The sequence below is a fragment of the Micropterus dolomieu genome, linkage group LG12 (genome assembly GCF_021292245.1).
Source record: "Micropterus dolomieu isolate WLL.071019.BEF.003 ecotype Adirondacks linkage group LG12, ASM2129224v1, whole genome shotgun sequence".
In the NCBI taxonomy this organism is placed as follows: domain Eukaryota; kingdom Metazoa; phylum Chordata; class Actinopteri; order Centrarchiformes; family Centrarchidae; genus Micropterus; species Micropterus dolomieu.
This window is the reverse complement of record NC_060161.1, coordinates 2,490,374-2,511,381: the sequence shown is the minus strand read 5'-3', so window position 1 is coordinate 2,511,381 and position 21,008 is coordinate 2,490,374. Positions and strand designations below refer to the sequence as shown.

General features: G+C 39.9%; 1 protein-coding gene across 10 annotated transcripts in view; it reads left to right on the top strand.

Moving 5' to 3' along the window:
• The window catches only part of atrnl1a (attractin-like 1a), a 233,381-nt gene that overhangs the window by 19,274 nt on the left and 193,099 nt on the right, over positions 1–21,008 (top strand). For all 10 annotated transcript variants that reach the window (XM_046065149.1, XM_046065150.1, XM_046065151.1 and 7 more), the window contains exons 2-4: positions 16,086–16,169; positions 17,939–18,052; positions 19,001–19,129. In XM_046065149.1, coding sequence (XP_045921105.1) covers positions 16,086–16,169; positions 17,939–18,052; positions 19,001–19,129 — 327 coding nt within the window. The remainder of the gene's footprint in view (positions 1–16,085; positions 16,170–17,938; positions 18,053–19,000; positions 19,130–21,008) is intronic.

Below are 21,008 nucleotides of genomic sequence, written 5' to 3'. Positions count from 1 at the left end.
AAGCTCTTCATTAAACACAAGATTCATTTTCAAACTCAGCTTTTCTGTGGACTCATATTACAACTTATTTTAGAAAAGTTATATTCTTGTGATGTTTAAATGTCCCTGTACAACAGCTTTGTTCAACCACTGCCCTTTATTTTTTCTGTCCTTTGTTTTTGTTCTGTGTTGTGGTACGTGTTGGTGTGAGAGGCTGATGTATGAGACAGCGTGTGTTGGAGTGTATTCAGAGCTTAACAAGCCTATGTTGGGTGTGGTGTAGGGATTTTCTGTCTCTGAGTGTACTTACAGAGTACAGGAATCCATCCCATAATGTGACTGAGAGGCTGACAACAGGGGATAGTGATTTCAGTCAGCATGGGAACGCTATACAGCCCCGTAACACACAAAAGTGTTTTAATGCACACCACATGTGGTGGGGCTCAGCACAGGGGTGGAACGGCACATAGACGAAACACACACACACACCTCTGCCAGCTGTAGGGCACAGTGTATAATCAGCCTGTGGCCTGGCTGGGCTGGGTGCAAACTCTATAATAATGGCGGCCTGTTGTCAGACTGTAATAAAGGCTCTATTTCTGCACACACACACTCACGCGTCAGTGGAGATGCATGTACTGTCGAGCTGTGTCAGGACACAGAAGACAGAATAGCTTTCCCTCCGACTGAAAAATAACTCATGTTGACTGACTGACTTTATCAACTTGGGTTCAAATACCAGCTGAGGAATCATTTGTTTCTGTAATAAGACTGAATCTGATGGTTTTTGGTTCCTAGCCGGTGAAAACACTGCTCTTTGACTGATTTATAATGTACAGCTGGGTGAAAATTGTTTCCTTTTGTCCATGTAAAAGTACATTATTTCATCGGGGTTATATAAGGATGGCACCTTCTTTATTAAGTGCAACAATATTCTAATGCTTAACGTAAAATGTAAAATGTAAATTTGCAAATAAAATCCTTCCATTCAAATTCTATGGAAGCCTAAGTACTCTGCTTTCAGCCAGATGATGTAAAACGCGTCATTTGGCGGACAGCAGGGCTCTTGCTTTAACTACAGGCTATATTTTGGCCTGTTTGTGATGGAGAGGGAGAGTCCCTAAACCAGACAGACAGAGATCGTTCCAACATCTTGGACGCCAACATATCTCAAGGACTCCAGCGTTCCTGAATGAAAATGTCTATTATATCTATCTAATTAGATTTACATCCGCAAATGTACATTCTTTTCTGTATCAGTTAGACTTAGCTGATAAAATAAGGGAATCTTTGGAAGTCGCGCAATTTTATTAATGTTGATTGGTATCAAGATTCCGATGCTGTTCCTAAAGGTCTCTCAGTAAATTTAAGGGAACGCAAGCAGTCAAACATTTGGACAAGTTGTAAATAAATCTCAGGGTTATTCAAACATGTTTGGACAAGAAAGCAAACTGTAAACTCATTATCCAAACTATCCACCATAAACATCTAGCACAGTGTACAGACCCACTCCCAACTTTCATCATATTTGAAATACCAAACTCTCAGCATGTTCCTGTGCAGTGGATGGGTTGTTAGCGAGGTTGCACTCACTTTCAGATTTAGCTCCTAATAAAGTGTTAGCTTATCTGGCTAAACTGTCGATTTGTTTATAACCTGTTGAATCATCTGAGTGCTTGTGTTTCTTGCCCTTGGACCTATTTTACCTGCATTCCCAGATCTTAATCATTAACTGGTTAGATTTAGGTCAGGGTTTGTGTTAAAATAAGTGTTTTGTTAAGGTTAGTTAGGGGAGCTTGGTCAACATTGTTACAATAATAAACATGTGGTTTAGTTTATGGAAAGATTGTGGCCATGCTTTAAAAAAACACAAAGTTTACTGTCTGAAACAGAAAATTAACCTGCCACCACCGACCTCTTACCTACATATTGTCGATTACCTGACTTCCTCCTTTGCTTCAGTCGTAATGTCTACGGCCGCTCACTTGATCGTAAACATATGGGGTTTTAGGGGTACTTGCTGAAACAACTGATGCTGTGATGCTTCTTCTTGGGAGGACAGTCCTGAAGCGACAGAAGCAGCTGGGTGGGTCCAAGATAAATTACATGTGGCAAAATTAAATGTACAGACACCTTATTTTGAAAACCAGACGCGCTAAATTCATCAGGTATGACCAAATTTGATAAATAATGTTGTATGTGATTCTCGTATGTCGTAACATGAAGACTTCACAGCCTCTGCTCAGGTAGGACTCTCATACTGCAACACTTGCCTGTCAGCTCGCTCTGGGTCGTTTCGGTGGATTTACCATAAAGGCTTGAATACGTGCGCACTCCAAATGTAGGTGCGGCTAGCTTAATCGCCTCGACTGAAAACTAAAGGGGACAGAGCGTTTGCTGTCAGGGCCCCGAGGCTCTGGAACAGCCTGCCCGAGGAAATCAGGTCGGCTGAGTCAGTGAACTCTTTTAAGTTCCTTCTTAAAACGTACTTTTAAAGGAGAGCCTTTCCCGATCTTATTTGACTTTATTTTATCCCTTTTATTTTATTGTATTTTACTAATTTTATATTTATCTTAAATGTGTATTTTAGTCTTTTCAATGTTTTTTTGCTTTTATCTTGTATTGTTTTTGTATTATTGTCTTTTGGGTATTATTGTCTTTACACTTGTTAAAGCACTTTGTAACTTGTTTTTGAAAAGTGCTCTACAAATAAAGATTATTATTAGTAGTAGTAGTATTCTCACAAACGAGCGATTTTTGTGTTCTCAGGTACTTCCAAACTGTCGACATGTCAGCGTAATTGTTCGGTAAAATTTATTCGGTCTTTTGACTTATTAGGCCGAACACCAAAAGTGCTTTTTAAAAATATTTTGAATATGATTAATTTTGGTAGCCGAAAATTCGGTGCATCCCTAAATTGTACTTTCGGCGTTTCCTTGGATGTCAGCGTCTAAAGGACATTATCGATGTTTTTTACATTTTGGCGTGGTTACATTTTTATTAAGAGACTTGATGAGTACTTGACCCACATCAAGCACTGGATATGGTAGAGGGTGGGCAAATAAAACTATTACTTACCTAAAGACCTTGTGATCATGTGTGATATCATCAGGGCCAGTTCAGTGTTAGTTTAGTCTGTAACTATGTAAATGTCCCCCCTATGTATAACATTTTACTTTCCCTAGGTTTATAGACCTCAGGGCAGCAGTTAATAGCCTGACTCATAAAGTCGATTAACCTTTAGAGTGGGGAGGGTCATTAGGGAGAAGGGTCTTTAGTTTCAGGTTAAAGCTGGGGGACTGATGAGGGTCTGCTGAGGTACAGGAGGCTCTGTTTGCTCAAACATGAGGGGATGAATATTTGAATATGACTTTAACATCCCACAGAGGCAGATGGGTAAAGCAAAGTCACCTCATGCGTATGGATATCCACATCGATATGCAGCCCGCTGTATGTTTGTGTGTGACAGTGGAGGTGGATGGATGGTTGTGTGTGTGTGTTCTTCTTTCCTTTTTTCCTGTCCTTTTCTTTGCACTTTTCTCCTTTTCTTCCTGAAACTGTCTTCCTATCTTCCATCTTTTGTCCTCTCCTCTGTCCTCTTTTCTTCTTCCTCTTCTTTCAGTTGTCTCTTATTCTTTTTCCCTTTCTGTCGCCATTTCTTTCCTATTTTCTTCTCTCCTTTTCTTTTTTCTTTTGCTTTAGTTCTCTTCTTCTTTCCTCTTAACTCATTTATTTCCCATTCCCTCATCTTTTCTCTTTAGTTGTCTGTTTTCTTCTATCCATTTCTTTTCTCATCCCTCCTCGTTCTTCTTCCCTTTTCCTTTATTTACTCTTCTTTTGCATTTTCTTCCACCTCTTCTCTCCTTCTTCCTCTGCCCCTTTCTTTCTGCTCTTATTCTCTCCCCTTTCCTTCCTTGCTTTCTTTATTTCTTCTTGTTTTCTCCTCTCTCTGTCAGTTGACTCTGTTCTATTTAAACGTGCCATGTTCCTATTAGCTTTGCTTTGACCTTATTTGAGGTACAGCATCCATACGAAATGTGTGTGTGTGTGAGAGAGAGAGAGAGAGAGAGAGAGAGAGAGAGAGAGAGAGAGAGAGCGAGAGCGAGATGGCGATGAAAGATGTGGCAGTGTGAAAGCCATTGGACCGTGACTATATAGGTGATAGAGACCCTGTAACATCAATCATATACACTCTCTCTCTCTCTGCCCTCGTTATTCCCAGTAGAAGGAATTTTCTTGATTTTTAATAAAGGATATCTTCAGAGAAGGTCAAGGTTATTCAATTGTTGGCCATTCATTTTCTCTTTTTGCTCTCACACACACACACGGATGAACACACACACGCCACACAGATCTCTCAATCTTCACTATTGGCCCCAGCTCGGGGACCCCTGCACCTTGTGTGTGTGTGCATGTGTGTGCATGCTTGCTGGTGTGAACAATGCAGCCGCCATCTCTGCGTTGTCTGGTTATCCATCACTGGCTTTATGCAGCTTTGCTGCTGTCTTCTGTGTATTTCCACTGCATCCACTGTGAGAGTTTTGCACAGCGTTCAAGAGGTGTCACAGATAATATTACTTACTGTTTTATCAGAAGACTGTTTGAACGCAATACAAGCATAAATGGTGTGGAAATTGGAAACTGGATGCACTGCCAGAGCCAAGATAATACCGCTCCTGTATGTGAGTCAGGAAAGCTCTGAGGTTATTGTGCAGAACATTGTTAATCTGTTTCCTCTGTGGATGTGAGCTAGATTTGTGAAAACTATAGATTATCGAAATACACTGAATTACAAGACCAAATATTTTAAATTTCATCTGCCTTTGTGTCCTAATCTTTGTGTGCCAGGCATGAGATGATAAACTGAGACCATCATATGATGATAGGCAACCTTCAGTGTGCAGATCCAATATCCCCTTTACAACTGGATTACGTTTGATTACAAGTAAAAAGGGTACTGGGGCTCAATGAATATACCCTATCAATTTTACACAACGTGTGCTTTTTTATGCAATTCAACTGCAATGAAAGAAGTTGAATTATTTGAAGTAAATGAACTTGAATAGAAGCCAAGGGTAGCTGACAGGTGTCACTTGTGAAGCGTTTTGGCTGCTAATGATCTGACAGCAAACTGGGCGGAAGCATATTAGGCACAGAGGACAAACACAGGTAACCACTGGTGCAGGTTTTTTTCTCATTGGAGTATGCTTAGAGAAGAGAAGGGACTGAGGAGTGTCAATGTTGCGTTTTGGAGAGGTTGGTATATGTAAAATATTTGGAATAGGATATGTAGCTATTGCATTTACTCAACCTAACAACCTGTATCATCATAAGCGCGCATCAACAGTGATTGTGTAATTATTCCCACCTCCAGAAGGGCAGAAAAAGTTCTTATACTCCAGGTTTAAAATATTGGTAGTAAAGCTTTGGATTTGGTTTCCAAAGCTTTACAACAGAAATCCTCAGTGAGAGATTGTACTGAGTTACAAACACTGCGTTTTGAAAAAGTTAAGGTCATCAGACTCAGCAGTAATCCATGCGACCTATGGGACAGTCAGAGGTCCAAGGACTAGGTGTTGTTCAGTATGAACCATCTATCTCTAATCTGATAGCCCCTCCTTATGCTTCCTGGGCACCATCATCACTAAGGACCTCAGTGATGGTGCACTTCTACACCACCATCACTGAGTCCATCCTCTCCTCCACCATTAACATCTGGTACGCTGCTGCCACTAACAAGGACAAGGGCAGACTTATCATTTGCTTTGAGAAAGTGATTGACCTGTACGCCTCCAGGACTCTGAGGCAAGCAGGAAAGACTGTGGCTGACCCCTCCCACCCTGCACCCAAACTCTTATAGACACCCCTCTGCAGCAGGAGGCTGCGGTCCATCAGGACTAAAACTTCACAGCATAAGAACAATTTCCTCCCATCTGTAGCTGGCCTCATCAACAAGGCCCAGGACCCCCACTGACCCCCTAACCCCTTACTACACGTTATATTAATGTAAAGTCTCTCTCCTGACTCAATGCATTACATTAACACACGTTTAAATATTCTTTAAACGTCATACTGTGAACTTTTGCACATCCCTGCACAAACTGTTCAGCTCTTTAATTTAAATAGCTTATTCTCAATTTTTAGACTTATGGTACTTCTTTTATCTTTCTATTTTCTACTTACTTTGTTTGTTATGCATCAATATATCTGAATCTGACCTTATTCTACAGCATTATGACAGCACTGTACACTATGGCTGTAGGTATGCCAGTGCTGGGCAGTTCCATCACTTTAGTCCACACACATCTGAGCAGCTACTGGACAGAGCGAGATGAAATTTTTGTTTTGCTCTGTAGGACAGTGTGCTGCATGTAACGTTGTATTATTCTTTTGCGCATGTGGGGCACTTTCAGGCCATGGCCAGTTCACACATGAGTCTGATATGGGCCGCATTTAAAAAATAATGTGAACAGTCAATAAAAAAAAATGGATTTGGGCAATAAATCGGAATTGAGCATTTAGTCCTGTGGTGTGAACTATGTAAAATCCCAATGATCTGCATTGCAATGTGTTTGTGACGTTGCAGTCTGGTTTGATACCTGGGACAGAAGGCAACAAATGACTGACATTTGATTGCAGCAGTGAAGATGAACTAAAGGTTTTAAAATGTTAGGAGATTAGATACATGTTTTGCATTAAATATATCTGCTTTGTACTAGCAGGGCTGCTCTGCACTGCACTTTAATCACTCAGCTGGTAGTGATGTTAAAAAAGGAACTTTAGTTCAGGTCCCACTGTGGCAGGGCGTTAAATTTCTTTTACTTTAATATTTACAGCTCCTCAAGCAAATGTGAGACATGCACAGAATGAATTTATGAACTTTTATTAATGAATTCACAATTTAACAGGAGAGGCCTTTCTCAGCAGAACAGAGCAAAGCCTTTGATCTGGCTTTATTGAATAGATTTACAGTAAAGAAAGCCAGAGCTGAGACAAGCAGCAGATGTGCCAATACGGTCTTCAACTCATGATTTGTATACAGTTTGTTCCTTGTTCAACTGAGTTACTGTTTGATATTGAATGTGATTACAGATTGATGATAATATCACCTGTAATTGGGCATATTAAAGTTCATCAGAGGATGGATTCATAAGAGAAGCCAAAGGAAGCAAAGTGCCAAAAAAAAAAAACGCTTTACTGCCTGAGTGTAGTCAGGCTGCAGAGGCAGATTTAGATGCAGGGAAGGTTTGGACTTGCCTGAGAGGGAATTCCATCGTGTTGTGCATTGTTGTGAATTATACGGTTCTTTTGAATGAGTCACTGCAATGAGCTGTTTTTTCTAAATATGGTCATCTAAGACTATAAAGTCAAGGAGTGGTGTTATTCTTGGAGGATTTTCAAGCCTGTGAATTTTTATGATTGTTTTTTTCCAAACGTGTGTGTGTATTTTTACACGAGAAAGGAGATTTTTGCAAAGTGAAGTCACTTCTTGACAACTCTCCCTTCTTTAACAGGCTAATTTATGGCGTGTAGTGTGAGGGGTTCGGGTTACGATTACAGGGTTAGGGAAAGAAAACACTAAGTGGACTTTCCTCACAGTCAAGTTAAACACAAACATGTGTACGTCTTCTTGTTACTGACAATGATGTCACTCTCAGCTGACTTGACGCTGTCACTGAAAGTCTTTGTGTGCGTGGTTGTGTGTGTGGCTGTGCTTACGTGTTTCTTTCTTGTATGAATGTGTCACCACGCTGTTGTGCAGTCCTAGAGGTTAGTGAATGTCTGTGTTGTTGTAGTGGAGGAACAGCAGAGAGAAAATCAATACAACGATGCTTGTATCCTGTCCTGTAAGACACACACTGACCTTTCAGTCCAACTCTTAACTTCATTTTCTTTCTCTTCATTTGTTTCAGGGGACTGGACAGTCTACTTAACTTTGACTGTGTAATTCAGTCAGGGAAGGAGACACTGGGTGTCACTGCATGCTGTCTGGGCACATAAGTGTTGTTACTCCTTAAAAGCTAACACCAGTGTAATTTGATTTTCTTACTGTTGCCATTTAAGCATGTTAAATCTTAAATCTGCTGATGCATTAGCTGCGGCAAGGCTGTACACTGTGACACTATAGAGAGTTGAAGTCCAGCCCTCTTGTTGAGCTAACCTCTAGCCTCTGGCAAAGGCTCCTGGGAGATGTAGTTGGCCAAGGTCCAAGCTTGCCAAGGAGTTTTCCTCATCTCGTAGAGATGAGAGAACACAGCAGAAAATAAATGAAAGAAAGTGAATGAAATGAGGGGGAAGTTGTGAGGATGTGTTACTCTAACAGCTCAGGTTAACTCGGAAAGCAAGCAGAACTTTTGTAGCAGCAGAGGAATGTAAAGCCTGTAACTTGAGGTATTGAAAAGTCAGCTGGCATCATTACATTTATTCATTATTATATTATTATCCATAGCAACATACAGTTGCTATATATGTCAGAGGTCGTACACCTCTGGAGCAACTAGGGGTTAAGTAAATATATTGTATAGTAAGTATATTTTAAAATTTGTATTCCTTAAGCTAGCAGTCTTTGTTCCTGCCTCTTTCTGGTGCATTACTAGTTTTCTTGGTTACTGCCCTAACTGAAGGACTCGTTTTGTTTTGAATGCACTACACATTTGCATATGTTCCCTCTGCAGTGTTGGCAGTGCAAATGTCACCTGCCATAGTGTGAATGTACATATGTGTTCATGTAATAGTAGTGCACGGGATACAAACAGAAACTTTACTCACAAAAACTAATTTGAAAGTCAAATTGGTGCCATTGCTTCTGTATATAACATTTTCCATCTTACTACAGTATCTTAGGAAGAGTCCCTAATCCATTAGCAATTGTTATATATTGCTAACTGTACGTTACATTTTTTAAATTTTTTAATTTAACAATGTTTTGTATTGTGGTGCGTCTTGCTTAAAAAAGTAAAACAGCGCAAATGTATATTAAGTATGTTAGTGTATTAAAACAAAAATATGTCATAGCTGTAAATCTAAAAAACAGATGCAGATATAGCCACCACATATGGAATTAGTACTAATTAATTAACACTAATAAAGAGTAGCCAATTGCATTGCACCTTAGTGAATTGAAGAATACTTATTTAGAGAGTGAACAACACGTTTTGGTAGATGTCGGATCTTCTGTCTGTTATACTAGTACAATTCATGGTAAAACCTAAACATTATTTTATAATTAGGATGATCTTATTGTCTTTGTAATTTTCTTATTTTATCATATCAAGACAAGGTTTGTAAGAAAGGCTTGTGCTTTCCATGCTGCTGTGTGTGGCAGAAGCGGACAGTAAAAGAAGTGCTGGGTTGAACCTATGAAGGCGGTGACAGAGAAAACGAAACAGGAGATTTGTACATTCACTACCTGAAGTCAGGAGGCTCTCTGTCTGTGTGTCTGTGTGTCTTATCCTTCTTGCTCTCTTTCCATCCATTTGTCTGTCTATTCTTCATGTATCTGTCTTCTGTACGCTATCAATTATTCACCCGGAGAGGATGAATATTTCAAAGGGTGCTGGACTCTTATACTTCATCCCCTCGTCCCTGTCTCTGTTTTATGTCTCTGCTCTCTCTGTCTCTTCCTCTCCCTCTTCTCTCATATTTCTCTGCCTCTGTGCCTCCTCTACCTCTGCTACCATCACCCTCTCGCACTTTTATTATTTGTGTATACTAGTCTATATGTGTGTGTGTGTGTGTGTGTGTGTGTGTGGACCCTGATTTTAGTCCTGTGGAATCTGTAAAAGATGTGACTTTGGCCTCATGCTGTGAGCTCCCAGACTGCCTGCTGTCTCTGGTCACCATTTATAACCTTGGCTTGCTGCAAAGTGTGTGTGCTGGTCCAGTGTCTGCAAGTGTGTACGTAAGGTATGACTGTCTTCTTCTACGTCTGGCTTTTTTGGGAGTATTAATGGTGGAAGCGTTTGGCCAAATGGTTTGTTGGGGCTGGAGGATGCCGCTCAAGCCAGTTCCTCATTAACTATGAATGGGATCTACCTTTTTCATGTTTTCATAGATGTGCTGAGCCTCTCTGCATGGTCACTCTGCTCTCACTGAGTGTTTCACATCAAATACGGGAGAAGAGGCTTTGTCCCAATTATAATCTTCAGAATTCTAATGATTATTCTGATGATTAACTTTCTTTTTGGATATTTACGTTAACAATAAAAAAAATCAGAGGAATCAAAACATCATCCCCAAAACAGACTTGCACTGTTGCCTCACAGCACAAATGTTTTGGATTTGAATTATTTGGCAGGCTGGGGCCTTTCTGCATGTCCTCCCTCTGCCTGCGTGGGTTTCCAGTTTCCCACACAGTCCAAAGATACAGGTGTGGTTTACTGAAGAAGGAGCAGAAGACTCTAAGTTGGTAATTTGAATGCAAATGGTTATCTGTCCATATGTGTCAGCTCTCTAATAGACTGGCAACCTGTACAGGGTGTACCCTGTCTCTCACTAAATGTCAGATTTGACAGGCTCCGCCTCTCTGCAGAGGACAGATGGGAATAGAAAGTGGATGAGTGGGTTGTAACCATAACCTGTAACTTGGATCAAGCCTTTTATAAAATGCAGTTATATTTTAAATAATAACTATTGTTTTTAATCTCACTAATTATTGACCTTGACTGCAGTTCTAGGTGTCAGTTTTACAGACATATCCTTTGTAATGGTGGTGAATGGGGAAAATGCTTTCTAGGCTCCAGGGAATTTTATTGTTACAGTGCTATGTTTGGTCAGTGGGGCACTTTGGCAGCAAGGCTGACCTTTCATGCTGTATCAAACTTATTAACAGCTGGCTAGATGTTACTTAGGCTAACACCTTTGTGGTAGAGTAGCCATATCGGCTGCTTTAGCTGGTTTACTTTGCAGCCCAGTGGAACTGAACCCTTTCCAGTATATGGTATTTAGTGTTAAAATAAGTGCCATTTGCAACAGTTAAGAAAATTAAGTTTTAGATACGAACATTGCATCTCTTCCACCTTACCTTTAAATGCCCTTTGTGAAAGTTTTACAATGTTTTCACAAAGACCTTGTGGGATGTGAAATATGGTCCTAATTCTGAGAAATGTAAGCATTAATAACACTACTGCAGTAATAAGACAGGACAAAAAGCAATAGATCTTGTGAATAACAGTCCAGAAATCTTCTGTATTCATGTATCATCATCAACAAAAAACCTTAAAAGAGAGTTTTCATCATGGTCTATATCACCATCTTTTGAGCCAGGCACAGCATCATGACATGAATATTTGTCTTCTAATCTGGGATTAAAGTCAGAGAGGATCAAACTGTGATCATCAGGGACAGATAGGAGAGATTGATAGAAAAATAGATAGAAAAGAAAGAAGTGAGCTGTAAAAAAGGAGGCAAAACAAACAAACCTGAGGGTTTTTTTTAATCATTCTTTAGCTCTTTTTTAACATTCTTTCAATCTCACATATCTGTGATTTTATTTTATATTCATGCATAGGCTAAATGTGTGCTGTGTTCGTGTGTTTTATTGGCAGGATTTTAGCGTTCACTGTGGCCTGTGTCCGGCTGTGCTGCAATCTGTTTGCTCTCCCTCTTTCTCTCTCATTACAGAGAAACGGCACATTTGTCCTGACACACTCTTAATCTCATGCACTGACTGATGGCGACAATAATGGTGTGTGTTTCTGCGTTTCAACTCTTGTTTTTTGGGTTGCTCCCTTTGAGCTCCTTCTGCAAATTCTTAAAGAACAATCCTTTTATTTCACTGCCAGAACCAGAGTCAGGCAGGGTGGTCAAATGCCAGTGGCAGTCACTCACGTAATCAGTCATTGCTAGAAAGAGTTTTGCACAACTATAGAACTTTCAGAGCTGTATGCAGCAGCAGCAAGGGTAGAGAGCGCAGCTGCTGCTCTTGTAAACGTGAATGACTGACTTGATGACGGTTAAACTTTAGACAACTTGCCGCCGTGGCTTGAGGTGTAATCATTGTTGATCATATTAGTTATAGAGAGCCTGAGTCCCTCCCCTTGCGGTGGACCACCATGGGACCTTACTTCGGAAAAAATATGTACGGTAGTCAATGGCAAGGGACTACTTATTTTTTTATCCCGTTTGAATTGTGCTCTGAATTACGAGACGAGAGATGTAGTTCATTGATTCATTGGTTTTCACACAATACTTGTCTCTTGACAAACAGAATTATCTTTTAAATTGACAAACCAGGACAAATTGACCCTGTACGCAGGATAAGCGGTTGACAATGGATGGATGGATCATTATGTGTAATTCAGGGCACAGTTCAAACAGGATCTAAAAATAAGTTGTCTGTAGCTATTGACTACTGTACATATTTTTTCCAAAATAAGGTAGCGGAAGTGACTGACTTAGGCTCTCTACTGTAATTGTGTCATGTTGCTCACAACTTCCTCTTTCAATCTATAACCCACTCTTTTGACAACATTAGAATAGGTGGATGGCATGAGCCTGTAGCCTGTAGTGTGTTGTAGGATCAGATGGAGCCAATAACAGTTGTGCCCCCCTGCTGCACATTCAAACTACAGTGCAGGACACGGTCCATGTCAGCAGGCAGCAGGTGTAACTGTGACCATTCGCTGTCATGAAGCACCTTTATAGTAGAGTTTTAATTATTTTCCTTCCATTTAATGTTTGCCCTCATTGTCTTTTGTGCAAAAGAGTGACCAGAGCACCGAAGGCCTAAATTCAAAACTCTGTTGCAAAGGAACCATTCTATATATAGTGTATGTTAAAATATGTAAATCTGATCTAATCTGATCTATCAATATGTTCTGTTTTATCTATTTTTGTGTTTTAATACAACTGGTTTCATCATGTTTTAGTGTTGTAAAGCACACTGTAGCTTAGCCTTTGAAAAATTATTATTATGAACCCAATTCTTACCCAGGACACATAAAAATGTGTTTCTCGCTCCCTGTCTGGTCTGGCAGCGTGCCAAAAATGACCACAGAGTCTACAGTAACACTGCAGGCCTAGATAATGAACGCACTCGCATACAGTAACATACTGTCCAACCCGAGGCAGGCTGCGATGTCTTTAGCCCCAGTGTGTTGTGTGTGTGTGTGTGTGTGACAGTGTGTTCATGTGTTTGAGTGTGCGTCTCCATTTTCACCTTTTTCCCTCTATGCAGCAATGCAATGGGATTACTTTGATTGACAGCTGTGACAGATGGTTGCCGCGCACACACATACAGTCACACTGTCATTGTGTTTGTTATATTGGGGTCTCTATGGCAACAGTAATGTGCACTGTCTTACCTTGACACGAGTGGGATGTCATGATTTCCCAGCAGTGTTTCCTTCATTCAAGACTCAGTCTGAGTAACTCGTTATCCATGTTGGCTGAGAACATGTATTAATGTATTTGTATATTTCTAATATATTGATTTATTTCCGCATCTGCTATAGTAGAGAGTTGGTTTCTGAAATATTCGGTAAACTGCAGTTCCAACACAGCAAAGACAAAATTGAAAAGATTTCTTTTTAGCAGTCTAAAAGAGAAAATAACCTACATTAATCCAAAGTTAAATAATGTAGGGATGGCTGTATGCTGTTAGTGGTGTCTGTGATGCATGAATGAGGCGGATCTCCATTTGGCCATGCTGGTGAGCTGTATGTTAGGCAGCAGTAAGGGCAGGGAAATCTACTTAAATGGAGTGCAGGCTGCACATTATGTGGCAGCTGATAATTAAACAGTAGCAGGCAGTGTGGCTAATTCTAGGACAACACTTCTTGTAGAGGAACGAGGTAAGAGAAACCAAGTAAAGTTAAGTTTCTTGACATTTTGGGAAATACAGTTATTCGCTTTGTGGCTAGAAAAGGAGATCATTATCATTCTCATATTGTTTTCAGAGTTCAAGCCAAGAAAATGGAAATAGTAAAAGGATCTATCTCATTATAAAACTGTAAATGTTTGTATTAAATTCTGATTGCGTATGAATTAAACAACACGTTATAATGTGTTTGATCAGTGAGCTTTTTCAACTATGCTTAGAGCCAGGTTAGCTGTTTCCTCTGCTTCCAGACTTGATACTAAGCTAAGCTAATTGCCCCTTGTACTAATTTTATACTTAATGAACAAACAAAATGAGACAGATGAGAGTGCCAGGTGGTAATATATATGTCTAAATTTAAATTTAGCAATGCCAAACCATGTACAGTACCTCACAACAGTGAGTCCACCCCTCACATTTTTATATTTGATTATATCTTTTCATGTGACAACACTGAAGAAATGACACTTTGCTTCAATGTAAAGTAGTGAGTGTACAGCTTGTATATTTTATAAGTTGTAAATTTGCTGCTTAAAATAACACATCACACAGCCATTAATGTCTAAACCGCTGTCAACAAAAGTGAATTTACCCCAAAGTGAAAATGTCCAAATTGGGCCCAATTAGCCATTTTTCCTCCCTGGTGTTACAAAGTCTCAAGTATGAATGGGAAGCAGGTGTGTTAAATTTGGTGTTATTGCTCTCACACTTCCTCATAGTTCAATATGGCACCTCATGGCAAAGAACTCTCTGAGGATCTGAAAAAATGAATTGTTGCTCTGCATAAAGACGGCCTAGGCTATAAGAAGATTACCAAGACCCTGAAACTGAGCTGCAGCACGGTGGCCAAGACCACACAGCGGTTCAACAGGACAGGCTCCACTCAGAACAGACATCGCCATGGTCAACTAAAGAAGCTGAGTGCACGTGCTCAGTATCCAGAGGTTGTCTTTGGGAAATAGACGTATGAGTGCTGCCGGCATTGCTGCAGAGTGGGTGGGGTCAGCCTGTCAGGGCTCAGACCGTACACCGCACACTGCATCAAATTGGTCCGCATGTCTGTCGTCCCAGAAGGAAGCCTCTTCTAAAGATGCAGAAGAAAACCCGCAATCAGTTTGCTGAAGACAAGCAGACTAAGGACATGGATTACTGGAACCATGTCCTGTGGTCTGATGAGACCAAGATAAACTTATTTGGTTCAGATGGTGTCAAGCGTGTGTGGCGGCAACCAGGGGAACAGTCAAGCATGGTGGTGGGAGTGTCATGATCTGGGGCTGCATGGGTGCTGGCCGAAGCTACAATTCATTGAAGGAACCATGAATGCCAACATGTACTGTGACATACTGAAGCAGAGCATGATGCTCTCCCTCCAGAGACTGGGCTGCAGGGCAGTATTCCAACATGAGAATGACAATGCTAAGCAAACCCTATTGAGCATCTGTGGGGCATCCTCAAACGGAAGGTGGGCTAGTTTGTACATTTTCACTTAGGGGTGTACTCACTTTTGTTGCCTGCGGTTTAGACTTTAATGACTGTGTGATGTGTTATTTTGAGCAGCAAATTTACACTGTTATACAAGCTGTACACTCACTTCTTTACATTGTAGCAAAGTGTCATTTCTTCAGTGTTGTCACATGAAAGGATATAATCAAATATTTCGTCCTCCACATATTATTTTGTTTACTTGTCTGTACAAGCATTCATAATACACATAATGTGTGTATGATAATATTTTTAATGACATGTACGGCTGAGCTAGCAGCAGTGGTGATTGAGTTCTTTCAAAGTTGTTTTTCATAAAATTATTTCAGCTTTCCGATGTTTTATCACGTGGTCAACCAAAAAAAACTTAACTATTCTATTTAATATTCCTAAATTCCAGTTCATTTAAAAGATGTTTTATTGGAAGAAAAGTTCAAAACTGCTCTCATTCACTCTTCTCGCCTCTCCCTGCATCTGAGCAAGGTCAAGCACCATGTTCAGTCTGGTAATGGTAAATCAAGCAAGTTACAACTTCTAGACGTCCCATGATCTGACTGACGGAGAGTCTTCCCGATGTTAAGAATGGATTTCTTTGTTTGAGGGGGGTCACAAGATATAATTTTGAGAAGCAGCGGTTTCAACTACAAATTGTGGCTTTTGGAGGCCAGACTGAGGCAACTTCTCATTTTAATGCTGATTCTTTTGTTTTGCTTTGGTTCAGAATATGATTTCAACATATGATTTTTATCACTGAATATCAGACTAAACTCGTTTTTTCCTCTCCCCTCTCGGTGTCTTATTACAGGTTAACAGATCTGTCAGGCTCTCTCACAGATGGACCAGTGAACTACAAGTATAAAACCAAATGCACTTGGCTAATAGAAGGATAGTAAGTATCAGCATTTTTCAACTGCTAATATCATCATCATTTATCTTGTTAAGTTCTACTTGGTTAAACATAAACAAAGTGACATAAGGGCTCCAGATAAAGAGAGCGCTGTGTAAATAGAAAGAGTTTGTTCGTCTTTAAATGTTGTTATTGCACTTCAGAGTTGTTTTGTGCCCATTAACTGCTCAGAGATGCATGCTTAACCAGCTGAATGCAATGCCTGCATTAAATATTAAGTATACAATGGTATACAGCCCTAACAGAATGACAGCTGTAAAAAGAAAGCATTATTTTTTGCCACATATGGAAACCAAACACTGCCCTTTTCGGGTTACCTCTTTTAATCCCTGCATATTTGTGGATGTTAGATTGGGCTTTGTTCATTGTCTCCTTGGGAATATATTGCAGGAAGGTTTGGGCTCAGTTATGTATTCAAATATTTTTAGACACGCCAGTGGCATTTCTGTTGGGATCTGGGTTTATTTAAATATCCCAAAAAACCCCAAACCACAAATTTTCCTCAAAGGGCTTTAACTATGGATGGATTGCCAAGAAATTTGATGCAGATATCCACTTCGTCCTGACGATGAAAGACTGATTATCTGACTTTGCACGACAGCGGATGAAAATGTCCTCTTGCACAATACAGGGAAAGGCAGCAAGTGTTAAAGAACTTCATTGGCCTTTGTTTAAAATACAACCAGACCCTCATTATTTCGAGAGAATGATTTGGTTTCACGTAAATGTAGTAAATACACATATTAAAGGAATGTTTACAGCTGGTTATGATGATAACTTTTGGATTAATAGGATTGTTATTCCAAAATCAGGTGCCATATTGCTATTGCAGATGCCACTGATATTTATTTTGCCAGGAAGATGATGTGTGATGATTTTGTTGATGCCTTAGTTTTTAATTTAGTGCCGCCATCGGGTTAATTGACCAAAACTGTGGTCAGAATTTCCATGAAATTTGTTTTGATATTCATATTCATAGTCCCCAGTGGGTAAATATTGAAGTTTCTGCGAACCCACTGAGCTTTTCTCCAGCACCATTATCAGATCAAAATTACACTTGTACACAAGAAATATCAAAATGAAATGCTCTGATTACAATGAAATGTTCTGAGCACATTCATTTGTTCAAGGGGGTAAATCGTTGTAGCATTGTGACAGCCTTTGAACACGGTACATACCAGTATCCTGGTTCTGAGTCTTATCCAGTTTTCATCATATTTGTGGTATGACATTTACACCGAACATGGATCAGCCTGGTTATTGACTTTCATTTCAATGTTTAGATCCTTATTCCATTAATTATTGTCATAATTCTTATTTTACTGACTAAGTAGCTTTAGTTGAGAACGCACATACGGCATACAGCGATCAGAAACCTGGCATTTACCTGCCACAGTACCCAGGTTTCTGTCAGAGTACTCATTTTAGCATACAGGTTTCTCTAAACAGGGAAAAGGGTGTATATCAGGATACTAATATAAATTAAACCTGATAACAACTGGGATAGAAGTGTGTATGTTAACACAAACTAACATCTAGTAACATAATTATCTAGCCGACACGCTCCGCAGGCACTTCAGTATAGCAGGAAGGTTTTCTTACCGAAAATTTGTGTCCATTTGTGATCATAAGTAATAGTGGAGACACTTCAAAAGTAAGAAAAGTAAGAATTAAATGGAGCCTATATAGATAATATATATTCATGAAATGTATTTTTGTCATTCCATCTCCTCTCTCTCCCTGTCTGTCAGTCCTAATGCAGTACTCAGGCTGCGCTTCAATCACTTTGCCACAGAGTGCAGCTGGGACCATATGTACGTGTATGATGGAGACTCCATTTACGCCCCTTTGATTGCTGTGTTCAGGTGAGCGCCTGCTGTTCTGAATAGGAGAGCTGTGAGATGGGGGAAATATGGAAATGACTCAGGTAGCCTTTGGCACAGCTTCAAAAGCTCCAACGAATTTGCACTTATGCAGTCAAATGACTCCATGTATAGGCAAACAATGGGCCTCCATAATTACGGTCGTACCACAATACAGCGATTATAGAAAGAAAAAATATTGCAATTACTCATGTTAGCCCTGAAAAATGCTTATTTTTCTGGAGCTTTAATGCATATTTTAAATGCCTTTTCCAAAGGACAATCTACAACCATGTGGGGGGCACTCTTATGTTTGATAACAATTCATTAAAACAGTAATACAACAATAATTTACCAACCTCCCACTTTCTACTCTGCTCCATTGAGGCTTATCTGCTGTTGAGAGTGCAGTTGCTCTGAGGATATGGAGGGGCTAATTTGGCCTATTCCAACCAAGAAAAAAATCTGTCATTTGCAAATACAAAGCCTAGACTTGTGTACCATTATTACCTAATAAATAAGCTTACATTGTTCATTATGGATGGGCACGTACTTGTGTTGAAGAAAGAAAAGCCTGTAGTTGCACCAGGGAGGACGCTTTGTCTCATTATGGGCAAGGGTACATTTACAGTGCATTGCATTTATTAAAAGCGACAGGCCGACCAAATAAGAAACCACCAACCCCCAGTGAAAAACCTCATCAAACAAATAAAAATGAAATGTGGAATGACGCAGCTCTGCAATGTTGTTTTACTTTAAAGCTAATCACTGTCATAGTTTTAGTTTGTTCTGCAATTGCTGAAATGGAATCCTTTTTATCTTACAGCTCTCCTGTCGGTGCTTTCCGACCAGAGTCCATCTAATACAGCACAGCATTTCTAAATTATTTTTCTTTTTGTTGAGAGGGATTGTCTGTCTCTCTGTCTCATTCTGTTTATGTCTCTTTCTCAGTGGTCTAGCAGTACCAGAGAACAGAGGTAATGAGACGGTCCCGGAGGTAGTTACGACTTCCGGCTACGCTCTGCTTCACTTCTTCAGCGATGCTGCCTACAACCTGACGGGCTTCAACATCGCCTACTCGTACGTCTACACATCAATACTCCTTTTACTCTTTTTTTATCTGCCTTTCTGTCTCAGTGTCACGCTAATCTAAATCCACATACACTTGCAGATACATATAAGCAAGGATTGGTATCATTTAGAGAAATTTAAGACAATACCCTTCAAGACAACAACTTGATGAACTATTAGGGACTATCTAAAATGCCAGATATTTTCTTCAGACCACCAAAAAGGTTGATTGTAGTAACTGTTTGGTAACACTTTGTTAGCCATGATAAACTGTCTGCTTGCAGTGAAGGCCTTAATGTCATGTAGCTTTGCCATGTACTGAATAGCTGCTAATGTGGTGTGACTACTTTCTTTCAGCAGAGTTATGCAACATTCATAGGTATCATTTACACCACAATTCGAAATGGCTGATTTTGTCCCCATCACTTGTTGAAAGGATTTGTTAAGAATGTAAAAAATAGCTTTCACCAAGAAATGTTAACTAACAAATGAAAATGCTGTGAGAAAGGTTTATTTGCACTCTGAGAAAACATGCAATGTAATTTCAATATAGAGGAAACAAATTGCATTGTCCAAAAAAAGTAACTCAATCTAAAAAAACATCAGATGTATGAATTGTCATGTGCAAGCTGAATTTTTTGTTTCCCTTTATATAAAGAAAGACATTTCCACTGTATTTTCACTGTAAATTAGAATAGAAAATGTCTCCAGAATTCACAAAATGTAAGTGTTTATGCTCCACTTTACTGGGGGAGGACCCCACGACCCCCCCCGCTGACGTATTTCATCATTTCATATTTCTTCAAAATACTGCAAAAAATCTTCTCGTCTTGTTCTCGTGTATCATCTCGCCCCTAATCTGACCCGTTATGTCCCCACCACTTTTCAACAAAAAGTGACGCCCTTGCCAACTTTAGCTAGTTGCATCTACAGCCAGCTCTCTAATTGAGCTTTTTAACAGCGGACATTTTGGCATGTAATAGCAGGAAAAGCACAAGTGTAATTAATAACTTTGATACCGACGGCCTTCTGTTTAGGTGAGGTAGTTCTATAAGGCGTTTGTATTGTATCTGCTGGCTCACTGGCATGGGATACTTATGGAGCGGTGCCATTGTTAATGAAATTTGTTCCACCTGTGCCTTCCCTGCTAAGACAAGTCAAAATCTCTGCTGTGAAAAAAAAGTCCTTTGTACCAGCTGTCAAGTCTGTCTGAAGATAGACACGCAGGGCCATAATGGTAAGTTAATGTTGCTTTTCCTGTAACTTCTGTTTCAAATCAGCACAGTGCAACAAAAACAGATGGAGTAATCATGTCTAAACAACAAAACAGGTAGTTTGCACTCCAGAATTAAGCTTTGCCTTATTAGTAAGTATGAGTGCGTCTGGAGGAAAATAACAAAAAGAATCTGAGCTGTCACACAAACACACTTACAGTTATTGTATACATTCATAGCTACTTAAGAGCTACAGCTAGCTAATGGTAATGTTTGCACTGTCGGTACATTTGTGCCAGTAAAGAAAGGCAAAACATTAGATTCATGGTAAATGTAAGCGCAGTTAGTTAAGTCTGTGTTTTTTAATGTTAATATTCATTTGTTGTTTAAAGCTGTTTGGACAGAATGACCAACGATGGTTTCCTGGTGAGTGCAGTCTTGGTTGTGTGAGAACAGTTGTAGGCCTGACTTTAAGGTGGTAGGGCGAGGACAGTTAGTGTACAGCCACACACCCTTAAGGCTCTCAGCTTTCACACACACACACACACTGGGAAGATAAAGGTTGTCATGACGACCCTTTTGTCACGGCAGCAAACCAGCTTTTTTGTATTAACGAAAAGATGTTTTTCTGCCTCTGGTTTCTTGACTCATCCCCCCCCCCCCCCCCCCCCCCC